This window comes from Macaca nemestrina, chromosome 9, assembly GCF_043159975.1.
Source record: "Macaca nemestrina isolate mMacNem1 chromosome 9, mMacNem.hap1, whole genome shotgun sequence".
Classification (NCBI taxonomy): Eukaryota; Metazoa; Chordata; class Mammalia; order Primates; family Cercopithecidae; genus Macaca; species Macaca nemestrina.
Window position 1 is genome coordinate 55,820,257 of NC_092133.1, and position 17,424 is coordinate 55,837,680.

At 40.4% G+C, this 17,424-nt stretch overlaps 1 protein-coding gene across 1 annotated transcript; it reads right to left on the reverse strand.

Annotated features, from left to right (window-relative positions):
- Positions 1-2,484: 2,484 nt before the first annotated feature.
- On the reverse strand, positions 2,485-16,141 carry LOC105466186 (myoregulin). The gene is made up of 3 exons (XM_011715209.3): positions 15,845-16,141; positions 4,201-4,304; positions 2,485-2,710 (listed from the first exon to the last, which is right to left on the reverse strand). The coding sequence occupies exon 3, from the start codon at positions 2,688-2,690 to the stop codon at positions 2,550-2,552; it is 141 nt and encodes a 46-aa protein (XP_011713511.1). The 5' UTR covers positions 2,691-2,710; positions 4,201-4,304; positions 15,845-16,141; the 3' UTR covers positions 2,485-2,549.
- Between the last annotated feature and the right edge of the window lie 1,283 nt (positions 16,142-17,424).

Consider the following 17,424-nt stretch of genomic DNA (forward strand, 5'->3'; position numbering starts at 1 on the left):
CCAGTTTAGATCTATACCTCCAGCAGAACTATGCCTAGGTTCCAGTGGAACACAATCACCTCCTTGGGCCAATGTGACGGGTTAATGTGAGGTCATTCTAAGTGTAAGGGGTAGTGTAAGTTTGAAGGAAGCCACATCACTTTTGCTCCCACCTGAGAATAATAATGACAGCAATCTATCTTAGGTTAAGGATTTCGCATATGCCAGGGACTATACTAAGCACTTTGCATCAGTTACCTCATTTCATTTTCTCTACAACCCTATGAGCTAGGCTCTCATTTTATAAGTAAGGAAGCTGAGACGTAGGGTTGTCAAACTATAGGAAATGACCCAGGCAGTCTGGCTTCAGAATAGATGATTCAAATCACCTTGTCTACTGCCTGGAAGCTCCCAGAGAAAAGAAACAACTGCCTGAAAATAGGAGTAACCTGATAACGGGTTCCAATGAATCTCAAATATACGGGTTTGGGGAGAAACGCATCACATCAACAGGAGGTGGTCCTTATACCCAAAACGTAGGGTCTAATAATATAGTGTAGAAGAATAGGACGTTCTGCTACCGTTTTCAATTAACACTCAGTTGGACTCTATTTGGTTTGTGGTTAAATATACAACACTGCTGACAGGTTAAGTAAGAGCTGGTTAAAGGACATGTCTCAAAGGTCCAGATTCCTTTCACACTTAATTAGCTCTCTTATGAAACCTTGCATTAATGATTGGACCACATCAAAGAAAACAGTTATCACATAGAAGAAATCAGAATTTCGTTGAGTATGTGTGTACGAAGAAAAAACTCAAAAAGTCTAAAGGACAGAGAGCATTTGTTTTGTAAAAGCTTAAAAAGTAGAAGTTCAATAGTTATATTTTAATACTGTGAGATAAAGTGGACATGGAGAAAACAGGGAAAGAGAACACATTTTCGAGTGGGATGTAAGAAAAAAGTAAACTTGCTCTTTCTTCTTGATAAAAAAATTTTAAAATATGGAATAAGAAAGTAGAGACAATATTAAATACAGCAAGAGGGGCTTGAATAATTACTGTAAGAAAAAGAGTTTAGCTCTACAGATTGGTTTGTAACTACACTTGTCTTATAAAGTTATTATTTACCTATGGAGGCAGCATATTATAGATTGTGAAGGCTCCAGATCTGTTTCCAGACACTTCCTAGTGTTGGCCTCAAACTGACACAATTCTTCCAAGATTCAGTTTCTTCATCTGTAAAATGGAGGCAAGAAGCACCTGCCACCTAGGATTATTGTAAGTCTTACATTAAATGACATAGAGAGAGCATTTAGTCCCAAATAGGAAATCAACATAGGTTACACTCTGCCTTCTCTCCTTTCTTATAAGTTCTGTTTTCTTTCTTTTTTTTTTTTTTTTTGAGACGGAGTCTCGCTCTGTCACCCAGGCTGGAGTGCAGTGGCCGGATCTCAGCTCACTGCAAGCTCCGCCTTCTGGGTTCACGCCACTCTCCTGCCTCAGCCTCCCGAGTAGCTGGGACTACAGGCGCCCGCCACCTCGCCCGGCTAGTTTTTTGTATTTTTTAGTAGAGACGGGGTTTCACCGTGTTAACCAGGATGGTCTCGATCTCCCGACCTCGTGATCCGCCCGTCTCGGCCTCCCAAAGTGCTGGGATTACAGGCTTGAGCCACCGCGCCCGGCCAAGTTCTGTTTTCCTAAAAGAATCTCTTCTAAGTATTTTCATTCCTAAGTCTTTGTTGATAGAAATATTTCTCACTTACCCAATTGCCCAGGGTTAAGAAAAATAATCCACCTGCAAACAGATGAAATATGTGTATAAGAAAATTGGCACAGCATATGTAAAGATTGTGCTACTGAAATGTTAAACTCGGTGTGGTAAAAATAGAATTATATAAAATGTCACATAAGTACACATCCTAAAAAATCAGCTTCACTCACAATCTCATGTATAAATTTTAGTCAATACACCAAATAATGACTATGTTAAAAAATCCAGAAGATTTTGTTTGTTTGTTTTTGTTTTGAGACTGGACCTCACTCTGTCACCCAGGCTGGAGTGCAGTGGTGTGATCACAGCTCCCTGCAACCTTGACTTCCTGGACTCAGGTGATTCTTCCATCTCGGCATCTGGAGTGTGAATATCTGGGACTACACCAGATATTCACACCATGCCTGTCGACTCTTTAAATTTTTTATTTTTAGTAGAGATGGGGTTTCTTCAGGTTGCTCAGGCCTGTATCAAACTTCTGCGCTCAAGGGATCCGCCTAGCTGGGCTCAAAGTGCTGGGATTACAGGTGTGAGCCACCATGCCTGGCCAAAAATCTAGAACTTTCATGACTCAGTAGGATAGATGTTTTTGGGGAAAAAAATTCACTTCTCTATATGTGAATGTTTCATAAACCATAAAGAACTAAACAATACACAATGTTGTTTGTATTGCAGTGTCCTGTTGGCTTCTAGAATAAATTGGCAATGTCATAAAATGTGAGTCACTCAACATATTAAAATACACATTTTTATTCACTGTAATTCAATTTGAAATGTACATGGAAAGGAAGTCAGCTTTCTAAGAAGTTATCACAACATATATAATAGACATTAAGTCAACAAAGATAACAAACAAAATTTTTAGAAGTCTTCCCACAATTTCATCTTCTAGACTTTTGGGAGGAGTAGTAGAAATTAATATCCAGTTTTTACCAGTCATATCCAGAACACTCCCGCTCCCTAGGAAAAAAGAGAAAAGTATCCTCCAATGAACACATTTATAATACTGATTCTTTCAACACAATCTAATATTTCCACTATAAAAAGATAGTGACCTAGGTAAGTCTTCCAGGGAATATTCCATACCTATTTGTAACCAATCAATGAAATAAAATATTTTTCTCCCATTTATTTTGACCACTTTCTGTCAAAATCACCTTTCTTTCTAAAACAAACAACTCAAGGAACTTTCAGAGTGGCCATTCCCTTTTCATGTTATCTGTAGTAAGTTTATTTATGAAGTATCTGCAGTCATTTCAATCATTTTTATTGGCATTGGTGAAGCTGCTATTCCTCTAACTTGTAGTATTGATGTTACCAGGAAGTAAGAATTTGAAGACATGGAAGAAGGCAGGTAGTGATCAAAAAAAAAAAAAGGTGTTTTTCTTTCCTCAAGATTCTGTCTGTCGGGTGGATCACGAGGTCAGGAGATCGAGACCATCCTGGCGAACACCGTGAAACCCCGTCTCTACTAAAAAATACAAAAAACTAGCCGGGCGAGGTGGTGGGCGCCTGTAGTCCCAGCTACTCGGGAGGCTGAGGCAGGAGAATGGCGTAAACCCGGGAGGCGGAGCTTGCAGTGAGCTGAGATCCGGCCACTGCACTCCAGCCCGGGCTACAGAGCGAGACTCTGTCTCAAAAAAAAAAAAAAAAAAAAAAAAAAAAAAAAAAAAAAAGATTCTGTCTGTCATGTTTTGGTCACTTACTAAGACATCAAACATTTAATTTCCTCCACATTTCTGTATTAATAAAACAGGTTTTTTAAAATACCTGGAATTTGTGGTCTGCATTCCACATCGTTGGAACAGTTTACCAAATGTCTGTTAGGCAGGGCATTTAGAAGCATTCTTAATCCCTTTTAAAGGGGATGCAAAGGCAAATAAGCAGTTTTCAAAGCCTTACACCAAAGTTCCCCATATATACTCAATTTAAAATGAACGTCAATATCAAAAAATGTGGCAAGATTTGGGTAGGAAAATACTTCATCTACTATTTTCACCCCAAAATAAAAAAGGGAGGTAGACTTTTAAGAGAATAAGAAAGAGGGAAGGGGAAAGAGATGAGTACTCTGCCAGTGTTGTCGTCTCCCATTTTGAGCGATCTTCATAATTTCTGTAATAAATTGCTCCATTCCTAGAGAAGGGAATTACTTGCCCCAAATTATGCAACAATCATTAGCAAAAGAAACACCTAGAATTTTCCCTGCATGCAACAATTCTTTTTGCCTGTGTTTCAGCGACAAGGAGCAAAATAATACATGGGTTTGCAAAGTGATTTTCCTTCCCTCCAGAAACCTCAAACTCCAGCTTGTGTTTCTTCAGTCTGTGGCTCCCAGGGGTACCTTCAACTCTCTCCAAAAAGAGTAAGAGAGAGACTGAAATAAGAAGCGAGGAGGGGAATAGACAATTGGTGAGGAAGGAGGAGTGAGTGAGTAGAGACCCATTTCTTACCTGAATTAATCCCAGCTAGTGGTAGGTAACACGGCTTCTCAGTTTTCTGCTCTTGCCAGAACAAAGTGCATTCAGCACAGGTGGTCTCTTAGCAACCTTGATTCCTGTGTCAAAGCATAGCAAAGGTTTTACTGGACAGTGAGGTAGTGTAGGAAGTGAAGGGGCAGGGAGCCTACACAGAAAAACTTCTAAAATCATTTTCAAAACTAGATCAGAAGGAGATGTCTAAGAGTGAACTTTTGAAAATATGACACTTTAATTTCTGTTTATCCCAGAATCGTATAGCTTAAAACTGAACATTGGACAGAAAGATTAAGCTAAATTCTAGGATTTTCCTGGTAGGGCAAACATTCACCACACTTTTTAAAGAAATAATTCCTGGCCAGGCACGGTGGCTCATGCCTGTAATCCCAGCACTTTGGGAGGCTGAGGCCTCACCAGATCACAAGGTCAGGTGTTCGAGACCAGCCTGACCAATATGGTGAAACCCTGTCTCTACTAAAAATACAGAAAAATTAGCTGGGTGTGGTGGAGCACCCCTGTAATCCCAGCTATTCAGGAGGCTGAGGTAGGAGAATGGCTTGAACCTGGGAGGCGGAGGTTGCAGTCGCCCAGGCTGGGGTGTAATGGTGCGATCTCAGCGTACTGCAACCTCTGCTTCCTGGGTTCATGAAATTCTCCTGCCTCAGCCTCCCGAGTAGCTGAGATTACAGGAATGCACCACCATATCTGGCTGATTTTTGTATTTTTAGTAAAGACGGTGTTTCACCATGTTGGCTAGGCTGGTCTTGAGCTCCTCCCCTCAGGTGATCCATCTTCTTCAGCCTCCCAAAGTGCTGAGATTACAGAGGTGAGCCACCGTTCCCAGCCTATTTCTTTATTCTGAAACTTAACTTGTTACTGATGAAAGAAAAAAACGATAAATAAATTTAGTGCAGCCTTAGTGTACAGTGTTCATAAAGTCTAGAGTAGTGTACGGAAATATCCTAGGCCTTCACATTCACTCACCGTTCACTCAGTGACTCACCCAGTGCAACTTCCGGTCCTGCAAGCTCCATTCATGGGAAATGCCCTATACAGGTGTACCCCTGTTTATCTTTTATACCACATTTTTACTGTACCTTTTTTATTTTAATTTTTTATTTACTTCTTTATTTTATTTTTAATTTTTTTGAGATAGTATCTCACTCTGTCACCTAGGCTGGAGTGCAGTGGCACAAATACGGCTCACTACAGGCTTGACCCCCCAGGCTCAAACAATGCTGCCACCCCAGCCTCCTGCATAGCTGGGACTACAGGTGTGTGCCACCATGCCTAGCTAATTTTTTGTATTTTTTAAGGAGATGGGGTTTTGCCACATTGCCCAGGCTGATACTGAAGCCCTGAGCTCAAGCAACCCACCTGCCTCAACCTCCCAAAGTGCTGGGATTACAGAGGTGAGCCACCACACCCAATCTATTTCCTTATCTTGAAACAGGAGCTTGCTCTGTTACCCAGGCTGGAATGTAGTGGTGTGGTCATAGCTCACTGTAACCTTGAACTCCTGGGCTCATTCAATCCTCCCTCCTCAGCCTCCTGAGTAGCCACGGCTACAGGTGTGCACCGCCTTGCCTGGCTAATTTTTAATTTTTTGTAGAGACAGAGTCCTGCTATGTTGCCCAGGCTAGTCTCGAACTCCTGACCTCAAGCAATCCTGGAGAACAGGAGTGCGATTGTAGCTCACTGCAGCCTCAAAGTGCTAGCCTCAGGTGGTCCTCACCTCCTCAGTTTCCCAAAGTGCTGGGGAGCCACTGCACCTTGATGATATTAAAATGTTTAAATATGATTATAACTCATACTCATGACCACCCATTACACTCCTAAGTGTATCCCCCACCAGAATGCATGGCTATCTGCCTACCAAGACACATATCCAAACATCGTAATAGCTTCAATATGGAAACAACTTAAATGCCATTAGAACAAGGATAAATTGTGGACAGTCATATAATGGAATATTATACAATAATAAAAATTCAACTACAGCTATAGACAAAAACAATGATGAATCTTACAAATATAACATTGAATTTTAAAATACAAAAACAGGTGAATCTAACAACGATAGCACTGAATTTTAAAAACCAAGGCACAAAAGACAACAGTGTAAGTACATTTATATAAACTAGAAAAATAGAGTTAAAGTGCATGGTTTAGCGGTATATATATGGTTGATAGTAATGTAAGTGGTAAATTTATCAAGAAAAGAAAGAGATTTGCTACCACAAAATCAGAGTAGGCCTGACTTTAGGGAGTATAGGGGAAGGAAATAGGCAAGAGATTCTAACAATGTTTCATTTCTTGTCCTGGGTGGTGGTTATACTAGCAATCACTTTTTAACTATTTATTAAACTGTACGTAGAAGCTTCATGTAATTTCCTTCCTTCCTTCCTTCCTTTCTTTCTTCTTTTTCTTTCTTTCTTTTCTCTTTCTCTCTCTTTCCTTCTTTCCTTCTTCCTTTCCCTTCCCTTCCCTTCCTTTCCTTTTCTTTCTTTCTTTCCTTCCTTCCTTCTTGCTTGCTTTAGAGAGTCTCACTCTGTATCCTAGCTTGAAGTGTGGTGGTACAATCCTATTTCATTTCAGCCTTGAACTCCTGGACTCAAGCAATCCTTCCACCTCAGTCTCAGGAGTAGCTGGGACCACAGGCACATGCCACCACACCCAGGTAGTTTATTTTTATTTTTGTAGAAACAGGGTCTCACTATGTTCTCCAGGCTGGTCTTGAACCCCTGGCCTCCAGTGATCCTCCTGCCTCAGCCTCCCAAAGTGGTGGGATTACAGACATGAGCCACTGTACCTGGCCTTCATGTGTTTTTCTGTATGTATGTTAGACTTCATAATTAATATACTAAACAAAATAAAAGACCAGAGAAAAATACATCCAAATGTCACTAGTGGTCATAGTTGTGAAGTTGGGTGGAAGGAATTTGGGTGATTTTCGTTTCCCTTGGCTGTTTCCATTTCTCACTGCCCACCCCTGCTTGCTGTTTCCTTTTCTTACATTCATTCATTTAAAACGATATTGCCTATATAACTTCAGAACACTAAGGAAAGTAGTCTCAATACTGCTAGTCTTCTTCCCTCTGATATATTTCAAAGTAATTTATACTGACTTTATTTTTGTCAAACCAATCATTATAACAAATATGAATGAAAGGAAAATTACATTTATCAATGAAACATTTTAATGAAAGTATGTAACTTCTATGATAAACAAGGCAAATCTCTTCCACCATGAGGAACAGGAACCAGAGGTTCCTGTTTGCTTTTTGCCCTTGATGTTGATCTGTTTCTAGATCTAGATAATTGGAAGGACACAAATTTGTCTCATCACAAGTTTCCTAACACACCCAGATTTTACTGTGGATTAAAATTATGCATCACATGGTGCTTGGATTTACATTTTGCTCATTAGTTTTCACTCAGCTAGAATCATGGTAGTAAGTGTTTCTTCTTTAGGATGGAAGGGGCATTTGTTGGAGAGAATAGCTATTTAACAGCAGTAATTTTCAGGATAAAATATTTCCTAGTTTTTTTATCTGATAGAAACATGTACCAAAAAATATACACAAATTTTAAACAAGTTAGGACACCTTAAAAACTATGCTACAACTTACTGAATGTGTTTATCTCAAGACCTTGGTCTTATCTTGAACGTAGTGTTTTAACATCATAGTTAAAATGACATGACCTCCCGTTTCTGATATGACAGCTGAGGTTATTTTGGGTCAAATTTTTTTTTTATGTTGAAACTTCAGCTGACAACAAATAATTTCCCCTCCCATGTGAATGCCTCTGCCTTTCTTTTCCTCATTTCTAGAGGCCATTGGGAGTCACTTTATTATTTTATAGAATGTTGCACTGAAAGTAGAATGGATACTCTCATCTAGTTTATAAATCTTTACTTCTTCCTTTGATTCTAGCAAGATTCAGGTCCAAGATTTCAGTATCTAATTCGAATTGACCTGTTCATTTCTTATTAGATAGTTGAGGAGTGGTATCCCACAGAGTTAGACAAATGAGAGTAGCAGTAACCTCTGGTTTCTAGGAGCTGGACTTCCTTGTATTCTCTGTTCTTCATTCTGCCACCAGTTTGTAAGCCCTTGCCTTTGAAGTCAACTCTGACTCCAGGGCCATAAGAAGAATGTATTTTCTAAATGGCTTGGTCCTCTGGCAAAAACAACAACAAAACAACAACAACAAAAATCCCTATATTATATAAAAGTATTACTAGTTCTGAGACTTCACACTTTTCTCAATTTCTCCTAACCTCTAACATTTCTCTTTATTAAGTGTAGATTTTTGGTTAGGACAAAGAACAGAATGAATATACTTCGCAAAGTCTCTTTTTCACTCAAAAGAAAAACACTTTTCATTGGATTCAAGTTTATAGTCTTAAACACATGAGTCACACTTCAAAAACATTTTCTTTTTTGATAAAAATTTTCTAATCCTTCTCCTTGTTTCAATCAATGTCTAACAGTTAAGATAATATTGATAGAAGTTCCCTAGAGATACATGTTGAAAAATGAGACACAGTTGAAATCTGTCCACTTTTGCTTAATAGCCACTTAAGTAAATAATATTATAATAACCACCATGTATTGAGGGTCTATTATGTGCCGGGCACTGCTTATGCACAACTGGGAGATGAAGGACACTGAGTATTTTGTGCCATAGTTTAGAAACTAATCCAGTACTTCAGCTTCCAGACGCCACGCTCTTTCAACTATACAGATTTATTCATGTTTTCAAATGAAAAGTTACTTTTGAAATTATCTACATTATAATGGAAATTGACTATACTGGCATGGAAACATCACATAATTATTAATGGACACTCTCCTTCTTCAGTCCTGGATCCTTTCTATATATGTGAGCTGGTTGTGGAACAATGGGATGGAAGGGTTCACAGTTACCCCTCTGGGCCTGATAACCCCAAATTTGCGGGAATTCACTTTACAACAGTTAGTTGCTAATTTATTCACATCAAAACAATCTGTCCTTTGTAAATGGGACATTGCCCAGATCACAACTGTGAGCTCACTATTTAACAACAAATTTAGCTGAAAGTACAGCTTTTTTTTTTTTTTTTTTTTTTTTTTTTTTTTTTTTTTTTTTTTTTTTTTAGACAGAGTTTCATTTTTGTTGCCCAGGCTGGAGTGCAATGGCACGATGTTGGCTCACTGCAACCTCCACCTCCTGGATCCAAGCCATTCTCCTGCCTCAGCCTCCCGAGTAGCTGGGATTACAGGCATGCACCACCATGCCTGGCTAATTTTTGTATATTTAATAGAGATGGGGTTTCTCCATGTTGATCAGGCTGGTCTTGAACTCCGAACCTCAGGTGATCTGTCCTCCTTGGCCTCCCAAAGTGCTGGGATTACAGGCGTGAGCCACTGCGCCCGGCCAAAAGTACAGTTTTTATTATTTATTTTTATTATCTTTTACTATCTACTGTATTCATATTTATTGTTATTTGTTTTTAACTGCTTGTTACCTTACAGCTAACAAGTTTCTCCCCTTGATCTCCTTAACATTAACTAAGCTGAGAAATAATAAGAATTCTCTTATTATTGCCAAGACATGGTGTTTGAGAGATGGATCTAGAATCAGACTGACAGAGTTTGAATCTCAGGTCTGCCACTGTGCACGACACCTTAAGCAAGTTACATTAACTCTGTGCCTCAGTTGGCACTTCCATAAAGTGGGGATAATGGTACCTGCTTCTTGGGGTAGCCTGAGAATTCAATGAGATAACACTCATGCCTAGAAAGTAAACATTTAGTAAGTGATAGTGTCTACTATTAATTACAGTCTAGCATATTACTGTTACATAGTAGCTCTTGAATGAATCATTCTTCTCAAGTTCTCTTTAAGCACCTAAATAGGCAAAACTGTTAAACTCCTATTCATCCTTTGAGATTCAATCTCACCTCCTCTGTTATCCAATCTGACTTCCTTAGACAGAATGTATTTCCCACTTGTCCACAACATGTTGCCAGTGACCACACTGTATCAAGGTTGTTTACATGCAATATCCCCATAGTCAGTGATGCTTTCCTAGAAGGTAGGGGATGGCCTTATTCATCCTAGATTCCAGGGCCTCACAGTGTCCGACACTAATTAGTTCTCAACAAATACTGACTTGACTATACTTAAAGCAGAAGCTTTCTGGGAAGAATGAAAGTTCACTTTGTCCAAATGACAATTACAATAAGAAAAACATACGTAATAAGTCTACTTTTCCCAGCAAATAATTTTAAAACTAAAATCCCAAAGTTGGGTGCTTGCAACTTGTCTCCCTGTGGAAAACATCTCCCTTTCCCACAAAGTATATGTTCAAGACAACTGTCTTTTAGAAACGAGAAATCATATGGGAACTATGTCTTACTAATGCTTTTCCTTTTGTTTTGCTTTTTGTTTGTTTGTTTTTTGCTTGTAATTAGGGAAGCAAGTCAAGTTGCTGGAAGGCAAGAAAAACTTGGCACAAAATCTAGAGGGTTTTAGAATGGGATGATCTGTTGGGACGGCCACCATTTCTGCAGCATACTGGAGGTTTGCCCTCACTAAACTCAAATTCAAGTAATTTGGGGAAATTTGGGCATATGCAATGGTCAATGAATTTTTTGTGTTCTGTAAGCTGCTAAAATTTGAGTTCAAGCTGCATTTTCTGAGCTCATTAAAGTCCCCTTCAATTCTGCCCAAAGTTGAATTATATGAATTATATGAGAAAGAAATTTAACACATATCGGAGAAATTAAGTTATCAATGACATGAGCCTTGTATCATAGAAAGCTTGTGCAGGAATAAAATAATGCATATGACTATGTTTAAATGATGGCAGGCATTATTCTTGCACCTTGTTTCCTGATTAAGACATGATTTCGAGGCAATTATTCTCTTTCCAGCTAAGAAAAACAACAATGGGGAAAGATGGGAAGTACTAACGAAATGTTGGTATAGAGAAGATATTGGAGCTTTTGTAAACTTCTCATCTGACAAACGAGGTCCAAAGAAGTGCAGAGACTTGTCTGAGGTCACACAGTGACTTTTTCCAAAGCTAGTGCCACAATTGCCTCAGCAATTTTCTGATATTTATGATAGACTGGATTCTGCGTTTCACCAGTTACGTGAGGAGAGTCTGCCTTCATCATCCTCCAACATCTTTGATTCCAGCCCATGTGTAACCAGAGTCCAGAGCAAAGTAAATCACAAGTGAAAAGTGGAAAATGTGGCAGGTCAGGGCCACAAGGCAAAGAATTTGACAAAGTGGACTTCGACTGAACACAGAAACATGTTTGTTACAGATGGTCGGTCAGCAAGGTGGAGTGAGGAGACAGTGCAGGATCTGAACCGGATGGAACCAGTTTGAGATCCTGGCTCTCACCAGTATTAACTCTGCAGCCTTGGACAAAGCACCTAACCTCAGATGCTACCTCATCTGGAGAACAGAGAGAGTAATATCTGTCTTGTGGGGGGTCTAAAGGACTTTATTCGTAACTGAAGCTCAGAGCCACACTTTGATTTTAATCTCATAAAACTTTATGAGGTGGAATATTCCTACCACTATTTTCTTACTCAAAAAGATGGAAACCCAGAGAGGTTAAGATAGGTGTCCAACGTTACACATGTAGTAAGAAATGACCAAGGATTTTTATGGAGATTTTGTTTGGTTCCAATGCCCATGGCCTTAGCCACTGCAATATAGCAGTGAGCCAAGAGGCCGGGCATGGTGGCTCACACCTGTAATCCCAGCACTTTGAGAAGCCAAGGCGGGCAGATTACCTGAGGTCAGGAGTTCAAGAACAGCCTGGTCAACATGGCAAAACCCTGTCTCTACCAAAAATGCAATAATTAGCCTGGCATGGTAGTGCGTGCCTGTAGTCCCAGCTACTTGGGAGACTGAGGCACAAGAATCACTTGCACCTGGGAGGCAGAGGTTGCAGTGAGCCGAGATCATGCCACTGAACTCCAGCCTGGGTCTCAAAAAAACAAAACAAAACAAGCAAACAAAAAAAGTAAGCCAAGAGCCCAGCATGCTGCCTGACACTCAATAAATAGTGCCTAGTTAAATGAAGGAGCAGATTCAGAAAAACGGCCACTTCCTTGCAGCCCAACCATGAAGAGGGATGGAGTGGCTCGGTTAGATGAGAGGAAACAAATAGCCTTTAAGAGATGGAAAGCCCAGAGAAGTTGAGGCAGACACACAGACACATGAGCAGCGGGGTGTTGGCTCGCGTGGCAGCACTCCTGAGGGTCCATCTGATCACCCACCTGCCCCCGGTGGGAAAGCAGGTTACAGACCTGTCAGGAGCCACTGTGTTTCTCTTCTCTTCTCTTCAATGGCATCTCTCTGTCTCTCTCTGTCTCTCTCTTTTTTTTTTTGAGATGGAATTTTGCTCTTGTTTCCCACACTGGAGTGCAATGGTGCAATCTTGGCTCACTGCAACCTTCACCTCCCGGGTTCAAGTAATTCTCCTGCCTCAGCCTCTGAGTAGCTGGGATTACAGGTGCCCACCAACACACCGGCTAATTTTTGTATTTTTAGTAGAGACAGGGTTTCACCATGTTGGACAGGCTGGTCTTGAACTCCTGACCTCAGGTGTTCCATCCGCCTCGGCCTCCCAAAGTGCTGGGATTACAGACATGAGCCATCACGTCCGGCCCACTTGCTTTCTTTTTAGGTCAACATCTGTTCAGTTTTGGCTTTCCCAAGCCGTTGATGGCCATGCTTCAAATGTTTGAAGTAAATGTTCTGGCCCTAAAAAGAACATTTTTTCTACATATGAACAAATATGACTTCTTAATCATCCACTGTCAGGACTCCTGAAGGCTACAGTTTCTAACTGCCATATTCTTGCCCTAAACAGATCATGCACTGCCCCTGAGATGACATGAATTTACTCAGTTATGGGCACTGAACATTACGAAATATTCTGGAATTGAAATAATCAAAATGTTATCAACCATCTCCCTGCCAGGTTTTCCAGCCCTCTCCATGAATCACAGTTGTGATGCACTTTTACAAAGCCAGATGAAAGGCCTGGAGCCCTGGCTGGGTATCAGCTGTGTAAGGTTTCCACAGAGAGCCCCAACACAGCAGTGCCAGCAGACACTTGTCCTTTGAGTGGTGTGAGGATGCAGAAATGGGACTAAGGGGGACTTGTTTGTGTTTTTTGACCTGCAGAACTCAGATATCCAAACAAGAGTCATTCCCATTTGGAGTTGGTGAATGGAGGGGAGTGGGGAAATCACTGGACTTTTTTGAGTACTCAAAGGCATTTGGCAGAAACTTTTAAACTGCCTACTTGGCCTGCAACACACACTCCTTGGTATAAATTCACTGGTGGCAATGTTTTTATGTTTTTAGATGCAGATTTGATTTCTGAGACAAGCTGATTGTTCTCTGGAGTCAAGTTTAGCTGAAAATAAATGGCTAGGCTGGAGAATAGAATTTCAAGTTTAAATGACAGACTATAACCACCTTTAGAGTAGAAATGATATCTCCAGCATTTTCCACAGAGCTTGGACAAAGTAAGTGCTTAATAACATATTTTTTCCCCCATAGGGCAGATGAGGTGTGACTTTAAAAGGTGTTGCTCTTCTATGCGTCACAAAGTCATTACTTAGAAGGTGATACTTGGCCAGCTGTGGTGGCTCACACTTATAATTCCAGTACTTTGGGAGGCCCAGGAGTTTGAGACCATGCTGGGCAACATGGCAAAACCCTGTCTCTACTAAAAATATATATATACAAAAATTAGCTTGGCATGTTGGTGCACACCTGTAGTCCCAGGTACTCGAGAGGCTGAGGTGGAAGGATCACTTGGAGCCTAGGAGGTGGAGGTTGCAGTGAGGTGATATCAAGTCACTGCACTCCAGCCTGGGTGACAAAGTAAGACTCTGTCTCAAAAAAAAAAAAAAAAAAAAAGGTGATACCTAAGGAGGGGGACTGAACCATGAGCAAGCCCATTCTGAGTTTTATAGACTCCGTTTTTGGTTAGCACATGGTGTCTTGCGCATGCTAGGAATTAATTACATATTTGCACAATTAAAGTTTGTAGAGGAAAACAAAAATCCAGTCATATCTCCTGAGTTACAGGGCAACACTTTGGAAAGCAGGTATTGAGACGACCCTTCTTTCGGTCGTATCCAGACACACAGAATCTAATGTGGCATGGGTGGAAACCAGTCCTTTGGAAACACAGAAAGACAGAGCAAAAGAAAAATGTTAGAATGCTGATTATAATAGAACAGATATGTTTATGGAAATAATAGTTTATATTTTGAAGTTGTTTTGGGAGGTTTCTCATCATCGTTGATCTTAGCTGTAGACTTAATACCTTGATTGCTAACAATATACCATCCTCCAATCCACCTGTCCTCAGCATTTGCATGGTTTACACTATTCTAAAAATGAAGTTATTAAAAGTAGTAAAAGTTGAATATTGCCTCTACAGTTTAAATTCATGTTTCCCATCAAAAACCACATTTGGAAGCTCTGGATTTAAATTGGAAACAAATGAGAGATAATTAGGACAATTCAGGAAAAACTCAAAGAAGGAATTTATAAATGTGTTAAATTAACAGTCACTGTCACTAAACTTGGCTACTTATATACATTGAGTAAACCCCACCACGTTGTAAAAGAGACTATGATTCTCATTTTACAAATGAGCAAACTGAGGCTCAGAGTGGTTGAGTACTTTCTTAGGATCACACAGCTTGTACATGGTCCAAGCCAGGGCTCAACAACAAGCCCACATCTACCTCCTTCTAATTCACTGTCATGCCTCCCTTACGCATTTTATTTAGAAGCCTGGTGCACATGTTCAAGAATTGAACATACGTAACCAAAGCAGAAAGCTATATTAGTCTATGGTCTTGAAGAAGGATTGGAGTGTCAGGTTTCAGCCCTGCTCAAGAGAACCAAGCAGGGCATTGGCCTTTCTGGGCTTCAGGGTCCCCCTTTTCTAGACAGAAAACATAGTGATCTACTTTGAAGGACTCTCAGAAGCAACCAGTATAAAGAAGGCTGCAAAGACAAAGCCTTTAGCTAAAAAACAAGGAAGCAATGAATCCATGGAACAAGACAGGTGCCCTCTCTGATCCAAACCTAGAACAAGGGGGAAGAAAACAAAAGTGCCCAGGTTTCTTGTCCAACTACTCCTCCCCGCCAAGTCCCCCACGTATACTTTTCATATGTGAAAATTCTCTTTGCAATCACTGGAATTCTATTTGGAGAGAAAATACAAGGAAACAGGAGGTGAAGCTGCAGCCACAGAGCTTGGTCAGGTAATTTATATATCATTAATCCTTTGCTTCTCCTCCTGCCTTTATTTAACCAAAAGAAAATGAGAGGAGTAGAAATGTAATTCATTGATCTCTCTTTGTAATCAGTCTTATAAAAAGTGGAGAGATGTTGCAGGGATAGGAAATAGGCTTTGTGAATCTCAGTGAATTTTAATCTATTACATCTCCCTCCATCAGAAGCACATAAGAGTCACACTAAACTTTCCTCCAAAATCAACATCTTAAAATGCTACATTAAAAAAAAAACACACACACAAAAACAAACAAACAAACAGAAAAAACCACTTACTGTTCAGGGGTTCAATATAAGCGAAGTCCAAAGTCAAGGGAATGATCTCTCTCTTTTATGAAAAACACCATATGGTCTTAGTGGATCAGGAGGCTCACTGGTCTGTTATTAATAACTGGCTTAGAGCTTTATGAAGAAACATGAGCCAGAATGTCACGAGAGGAGGCAAGTGGAAAGAAATTGACAGGCACAGGTGGAGTAAATTATAACAAAGATATACTTATGCCCACACAGGAGCTCGAAGAACCCATGAGAAGGAGATCAGTTCCTCCACAATCAATAGGCCCTTATATCAAGTTTTTGAAGATTTAAACAACCCATAAAATATCCTGAATGTCAGCGGGGAACATCACACAGCAGAGTCTGTCGAAAGGGTGGGGGCCTGGGGGAGGGATAGCATTAGGAGAAATACCTAATGTAAATGATGAGTTAATAGGTGCAGCACACCAACATGGCATATGTATACCTATGTAACAAATCTGCATGTTGTGCACATGTACCCTAGAACTTAAAGATAATAATTTTTAAAAATCCTGAAGGTGAAAAAACACCACGACTCATTTAATGTTATACTATCCTTTGCTCTTCCGAACAATTCTTTTCCATGGACATGTAAATATCTTTAAATTGATACATTTTACCTTGTTTACATTGACTCCTCAATTTTAAAAATATATCAAGAAATGGATTTTGAAATGCACATTATCAACTTTTTAAAGTTTTTTTTACCTGTGAGCAAATTAGCTGCCTTCCCTTAGAGATCCCAAAACAATTCCTGGAAACATATAGGTGCATGTGGCAGCTGGAGGCTGGATCTTGGGATTGTATCATACATAAAAAGAAACCTGTAGAATTCACATGGTAAGAATGGAGGTGTAATCATCACCTTACTTCTGGTTTGCAGTGGCTCTCCTCTGTTGGAAACTTATATTTCCTTTTTTTTTTTTTTTTTTTTGAGACGGAGTCTTGCTCTGTCACCCAGGCTGGAGTGCTGTGGCCGGATCTCAGCTCACTGCAAGCTCCGCCTCCCGGGTTCCCGCCATTCTCCTGCCTCAGCCTACCGAGCAGCTGGGACTACAGGCGCCCGCCACCTCGCCCGGCTAGTTTTTTGTATTTTTTAGTAGAGACGGGGTTTCACCGTGTTAGCCAGGATGGTCTCGATCTCCTGACCTTGTGATCCGCCCGTCTCGGCCTCCCAAAGTGCTGGGATTACAGGCTTGAGCCACCGCGCCCGGCCGGAAACTTATATTTCAAAACATTCCAAATTCTATGCCTCCCCTCCTCCCCCATAAATGACATCAAATTGTTTATAATATTAACAGTATGTCTTTAGACCTAATTACATCAAACCCTGGCTCTGTCCGAAGTATTAAAAGAAACTGACAATTACGTGGCTCGGAGTGGTGGCTCATGCCTGTAATATCAGCACTTTGGGAGGCCAAAGCAGGCAGATGGCTTGAGCTCCGAAGTTTGAGACCAGCCTGGGCAGCATGGTGAAACCCAGGATCTACAAAAAAAAAAAAAAAGAAAAGAAAAGAAAAGTAGCCAGGTGTGGTGGCACATGTCTGTAGTCCCAGCTA